This window comes from Achroia grisella, unplaced genomic scaffold (genome assembly GCF_030625045.1).
Source record: "Achroia grisella isolate CSIRO2021 unplaced genomic scaffold, CSIRO_AGI_Agris_v1 utg660, whole genome shotgun sequence".
Classification (NCBI taxonomy): domain Eukaryota; kingdom Metazoa; phylum Arthropoda; class Insecta; order Lepidoptera; family Pyralidae; genus Achroia; species Achroia grisella.
The window spans coordinates 1818890-1825980 of record NW_026712984.1 but is presented as its reverse complement, the minus strand read 5'-3'; the positions used below and the strand labels follow the sequence as shown (position 1 = coordinate 1825980).

The 7091-nt window shown below is 30.4% G+C and overlaps 1 protein-coding gene across 1 annotated transcript; it reads left to right on the top strand.

Annotated features, from left to right (window-relative positions):
• The first annotated feature begins 535 nt into the window (after nucleotides 1-535).
• Nucleotides 536-5974, top strand: LOC131849808 (uncharacterized). Its single transcript, XM_059199928.1, has 5 exons — nucleotides 536-835; nucleotides 2151-2264; nucleotides 3282-3369; nucleotides 4043-4129; nucleotides 5516-5974. The coding sequence occupies exons 1-5, from the start codon at nucleotides 828-830 to the stop codon at nucleotides 5588-5590; spliced, it is 372 nt and encodes a 123-aa protein (XP_059055911.1). The 5' UTR covers nucleotides 536-827; the 3' UTR covers nucleotides 5591-5974.
• Nucleotides 5975-7091: the final 1117 nt, after the last annotated feature.

Below are 7091 nucleotides of genomic sequence, written 5' to 3'. Positions count from 1 at the left end.
TTTTGTATGGAAAATAAATATATATGTCAAAAATACTTCCAATAAAGTTGAAAACTAGAAATGTTATATCATTATTAATTTATCTCGCCGTTAATATATATATTTAAACTTAGAAAATTAATATTAGCCCAAAAATAAAAATTATATAATTTATTTGATGCGATTTTTCTAGTTCCTTTATGTATAGATTACATGATATAAACGAATTAATATCACAACTTCTTTACTATGGATGTATAATGAACGGTTATCGGGTATCTATTCATCTCATATAAACCAATGCTGACATTATCCTTTATTACAATTATATTTAATGTCTTCGTCCTCAGAAATAGTAACGTAACAAAACAAGTTTGGTAACGTTCGTTATTCAGCTCCACAATTACCAATAGGTCGAATTTGCATTCCAGTTACATAAAAAAAAATAAAGTTGATATGATTGACAGTACAAAATATGATTAGTTAGAATGACAGTGACATTTGAGTCTGATGTGCATATAATATGAAAATATGACTACAATTCATATTATTAATTCTTGTGTATATATTTAACTATATAAATAAATAAGAAAGAATATGCGACTCAATAAATAGATACATAAATATAATAAAGAAAATCCAAAATTCATTATTCATATTATACCTCAAGTTTTAGAAATAAACAAAATGTGGTAAAAGCTGACAATAAGAATCAAATATACTTCACATTTATATTTTCAATTTAAACTACCTATTTTAATTTAAAAGTGTCTAGTGTGCTGGACTGGAAAATACTACATTTTCAATTTGTTACACCATTTCATAATAGCAAACAGAACTTATTTACAATGGCTGGGTAAGTATTAACTAAGTACAATATAACAAAATAATATTTTTTTTAGCTTATATTGCATAGTATAAATGTAGAAAATATAAAAAAGAAATATGATGGAAGACAAAGCTGACTGACTTATACATAGTCATTAACTAATACAGCTTGTGGGAGCTGGTCTTCTTTGATCACTGCAGCTACTTATTTTATTACTCAACAAACAGATTTAATATTATTGAGTTGTTTGGGCTATTGTCAGGTGCCTGTAGCACCTGTAGCACTGCAACCTACATAGATCTGTTATGCTCGGCCTTTTTAAGAGTTCGCTACCTAGGCCCAAGAACAAGAATTTAAGGATGTTCTTAGGAACGATGGTTTTTATCTCATTGGGAAAGAGTGTAAACTTTCCAAAGGAGATATTTCGTTTATGTATAAGTCGGCTAATCCATATAATAATAATCCAATAGACTACTGCTATTGAGTAAAAACAACAAACGGTATACTTTATAATTTGGTTATTTAATTTGTGTGTTTTGGTAGTTCATATTCACATTTGTTGATTTAAAAGATTTAACATATTAATTGCTACAATGATATCAGAAAAATTTTCATCAAGGAAACTGTATGTATCACAGAAAAGAATTTTTTTTACCAAAATTACTGGAAAAGCACTTATTAAAACTTTTTCTCGACAAGCAGTGTCAGTCTTATATGTCTGATGCATCCAAACAAGATACAACAAGTACTAACCTGTTGTTTTGATCACAGCGCCTTCTACCAAATTGTGTACGTCAGACATGGCTCATGTAGAACTTCTTACCGTCAGACACATATGACTGACATGGCGTTAAAAGACCAACACTCATGTTTATTCCTCATTTTTATTAATGGAAACTGCATAAAAAATGTGACTATGCTAAAGTGCTTAAATTTAAGTCTATTTAAATAAAGATTGTAGAATTATTGTTCCCAATGAAAGTAGATGAACTTTCATTGCCGAACAATAATTCCACAATGAAATTAAAGTATTATTTAAAAGTCATATCAAACCAAGTCATAACACTCTCTGTGTTATGACTTGGTACATGACCAATCACAAAATAAATGTTCATTCATAATTAAAGAGCCACTCTACCTAGTCAATTTATATTTTTTAATTGCATGATGAAAATTAATTTTGATATTAATTAATACAAGAGATACTGATAGGTTTGTGGCTGGCACATTCCACTCAAATAAAGTCAAAGAAGGCAGGCTAAATGTGTCGACAATTGACTTTGTTGGTCTTTGACTACCCTATCTACTGGATACTAGTAGTATATTATTATTTAAATTTCAGGTCAAGTCCTACAACTCCTGATGATGTGAAAACTATTCAGCTGTTAGCCAAGGGGGTGATGGAAATATATGAACCACCTTTAGCAACTATTAATACTCATTTGAAGGAGTTAACGTAAGTATTTTTGACATACATTTTGCATACATATCAAATGCAGGCATAGCTCTTTTTGTTTTGTTTTTCTATTTTTTTATAAGTTTAATATTCTTTGTTTTTAGTAAATTTAAATTGTCTATTTTAAATTTTATTAGACTAATATGATGTGGGTAACATCATATAGCATGTATTTTTTAAATTATATAATCTCGGTAGAGGGTATTTGCAACACAGTTTATACTTCTGTTATAGAGATTTCTAGGGCCGTAAAATACTTAATAAACAAAAAAATACTTCTGTCATTGTTTCTTCAGTGAATTGGTACACATGCTCAATAAATAAATAAATTATTATTAATCTATGTTGTCCTACTACTAAGCTAAAGTCTCTCCCCTTTTAGCTCTTTTCTTTCATTTCTCACTTTCCTCTTTCCTGTGCCACCATGTCAACTCACCACTCAACCTCTCTAGATTTTAGCAGAGCACAAAAGGAAAAATATTAGTTTGCTAGACAAAAATTCTGACATCTTTTACATTGATAAAGTTTTCTAATTAGAGTACTTACCATATATCTTCCATGTCAGTGATCAGATGCATTTTTAACAAACTAATGTATAAATTCTCCCTAAGAATCATCTCAGGGTAATTTATCACTCTTGGTCTCATGGGCTTGTGCACTAAATAGCTTAGAAAATTGATACTAAACTAGATACCTTTCCCTAGGTAAAATTTGTATAAAATTATCTATGGTTTTTGTACTTATATTGTCGCCAAGCCACTTTCATTGTAAGATGTGTTTCTGTCAAATGGTAAATAATTAAATAGGAGATATTACTGACTTGTTTTATCAGTCATCTGGAATGGCAGCATTGCGGTACCATAGGTATGGTATAATAATGTTATAACCATAGTGTTGTTCATGTACGAGTATATATATGTTACAGTTTCCACTTCCAGCATCAGGTCAAGCTGTCAGCTTGTTTACTGTAATAACTTTATAAGAAACATAATTCTTAAAATTGTGTTTTTATTTCAGGGAAAAACAAGAAGCTGTACACAATATGCTGACATCTGAGAGGAGAAAGCTTGAGGATCTGCAGAATGATGTTATGCTGGATGCCCTGGTAAGTTCTAATAATAGGTTCTTAAAAATAATAATACACAATGTTTACATTTTCAAGAATGTTTAACTTGTTTCAGTGTATTGCAAGTTATTGATAATTTTAAAAAATAATAGGAATTTTAAACTCAATTGAAACAGACAACAATTAATTGTTGATTAAAACAATTGATAGAACAAATAATATTATAATACTTAATTTTGATTGTGCTTTTTTTACAACTTTTCCACTCATTGTTTGCATAATCGGCATTAGTTGTTTGAACCTTGGATAATCAACACCTTTAGCCCCTTTAGCCCCAAGCTATGCAGAGCTTTTTGTAAACAGGTGAACCTAACATAATATGTTGCTAGCTAAGGGCTCATCCGAGGACATAAAAACCATCGCTCCTAAGAATATCCTTCAATTCTTGTCCGTGACGGGTCTAGGTAGCGAACTCTGACAAAAAGCGAGCACAATAGATCTATGTAGGTCGCAGTGCTACAGGTGCTACAGTCACCTGACAATAGCCTAAACAACCCAATAAAAAAAAGGGCTCATCAGTACACATAACTAGTAATCCCTTTCCACCACATGTTTATTTATTATATTTATTGTTTTGTACTTATTGTTCTATGTTTATGTATGCGCAATAAAGAGTTATTATTGTTATTATTATTATTATTTATATTTTCAGCTTGCAGATATAGCAACAAGTAGAGAGAAATTGACATCAATATCTAATTCAATGATGGGATTACACAAAAGAGTGCAATCTTTACAGGTACGTAAAATATGACAAGAAATTAATTTGATAATTTTTAATATTGAATACCAAATTGGTAAAAGTCTGTACATCTTGATAATGATATCTTATTAAGAATGAATTATTGAATAAAGCCATTATATGACTCTAAATGATTATTTGGGAGACGACTGTTTGAATTATATGTTCTTTGTTTTAAGATTGAAACTGTTTAAAAAAATTATAATATAAATAATAAAGATGTACCTTTCTTGAGTTATTTCTCAGAACTTCTTAACTAAAGTAGCTAGCTGAACAGTATAGAGGATATAATGAAAAAAAATTACATGCTTAAGGGACCGAAAATGATCTAAACGCATTTGACATTAAATTTGAAAATTTCGCAAACAATTCTGAATTTGAGTTTGCTCGCCACGAACGTCAGAACATGACGGGATGTCTGCGGTCCTGGTCATAAATTCAGAAAATGTAGCCGTAATCTATACATATAAATAAAATTAGAGTGTCTGTTTGTAATATTGAAAGACCCGTTTTTTGCTACAGATGAATATAAATACGGTACATACACTTAAATAACATTTTTACAATATTTGTCTGTCTGTCTGTTTGTTCCGGCTAATCTCTGAAATGGCTGGACCGATTTTGACGGGACTTTTATTGGCATCTGATATAATAAGGAGTAACTTAGGCTACTTTTATTTTAAAAAAATAAAGTTAAATTCCACGCGGACGAAGTCGCGTATACACCTAGTAATTAATATTAATAGTAATAAAATAATAATACCTGGACAACTCACACAGCAGAATCTAGTTCCAAGTTAACCAGAACTTGTGTTCTGAGTGATACTCAGAGCACATGTTCTGGTGTCAGAATTAAAAAAAAAAAAAAAGTTAAATTCCACGCGGACGAAGTATACAAAAACCTTAATTTTTGGTGACAAAATTATAGGATAAGAGACATGGCATTCTAGATCTCCAATGCATGGGTGGTATCACGGGTGTCAAATGATATGGTGTCCATAGTTCTGTTCATGTATATAGACGACGGTTACCATTTACAATTACATCGGGGGAAAGGGGATTGTTAGTAATAGGGATTAATAACCTCATTGCTAGCAATGTACCAGCTTGACCTCCACGTGGTTCCCCCTGGAAACCATCGTGATAAATTCACGGTGAATTTATTACGATATGCTAACTGACCTGACCTCTTGCTCATCTTATCCTCCATTGATGCCCGCCAGCATAAACCATTAGCGTAGGAAAGGGCACCATTCCATTATCATCCTTAAGAAAAAACAACTTACTTACCAGGACGTAGTTAATTCCTTTGCCTTCTGATTACCTGTTGCTTATAATGGGAAGTAAGGAATTATTGCTGAATATTTTTTGTTTATTTTTCAGACCAGAGCCGCTAATATTGAAAAAATTGCGAAAAACAAGGCGGCAGCAAGTCAAGATCGCGCCTCAAAAAGCTAGTAAAATACTATTTAATTAATCCAAATTATTTGTTTTTTTCTTAAACAAAATCTTGGTGTTCTTGCGACTTAATATATGGTATCATAAATAATAATAAGTAGATTTTAAGACTGTTTTAGGTAAACTAGAAAACGTTGTCTTTATGGGTACCACAGTATCAGATATTTCAGCTGCGAAGCAATAGGTAACTTTAGTCTTTCTAAAATTATTATCCTTCCCCCTTCATGTAATATACATAATTTATAACATTAAAAAATTAAACTGTTCACTTAAGAAACTTCAGGATATTGTTATTGAAACTGTAAGTAAATTATCAATACATATAATGACAAATTGAAATTTACAGTCCATATCATTTTAATAAAGAGTGAAAACATTTTAGAATTGTCCCCCTTAACAATCAAATTGACCCCCATTGATTGAGACGTGGGCCCCACGTTGAGAAACACTGCCATAAGCTGTTTCGTTTGAAGATAAAGCAGAGAAATTTCAGTATAAAAGGCATGACAATCTTAATCTTTAAGGTGAAATATATGAGAGGTATTATTAAATGATAATGTGTTCACTGTTCATGTATACAAGGGACGGTTACTTACCATAAGGTAGGGTGTGTTGTTTGCCGTACCAATTCCATAAAAAAAAATATTAAATCATTGAAGCTGTTTCTGAGATTATAAATGTATAAGTACAATTGTGTACATTTTATTTAAAAAACAAATATTTAACACAGTTGGTTATTTTGCGTATTTATTACATGTTTTATAGAATGAAATGTATATTAAAAAAACTATATTTATGTTATTGTATAACTAGGTTAATGATATGTTTAATTTATTTTCACAATATATGTAGATATAAGTTAGAACTGAATTTTAAAGTACTTCACAATTAAGTTTGATTTTGTGGCAGCTTTCTTCCTATAGTCCCGGGTTTGATTATTTTACATACAAATATTTGTATACATGAGTATATCTGTTTGTTGGAAACTGTGTGTCCTATCCTATCTATATTTACAAAAAAAAAATTTTTAGCAATGAAATTATAGGGCATAACATTTTAGTTCTCCGGTATAGCAACGCATAAGGGGTACAAGGAGGCGTTCGTGACGGTCATCAAAATTACTGGACCTCGTAATGGAATAAGGAGTTAATGAATAAAAATAAAATGTTTATAACTAAAGTTTATTAACATTGTTACACATACTTGTTTAATGAACAATAAATAATGTTACTGTTTATAATTCTTATATTTATATTCTTAGGTTTAAAAAAAAATACTTATGTACTCTAACTCCTTTATTCATATGAAATTTAGAAAACTACAAATCAATTTTTACTATTGGCGATGCAGTTGTCTCTTTCGTTCAAATGTAGACTATAGCTTGAAGTATAAAGTCAAAAAGAGTTCGATAGCTGTTTCTAGACGTTTTTGTGAATAAAGGTGTTAAAAGTATCTAACTGTAGTAGTATTCTGTGCAAATTATAAGTCGATGATGGAATTC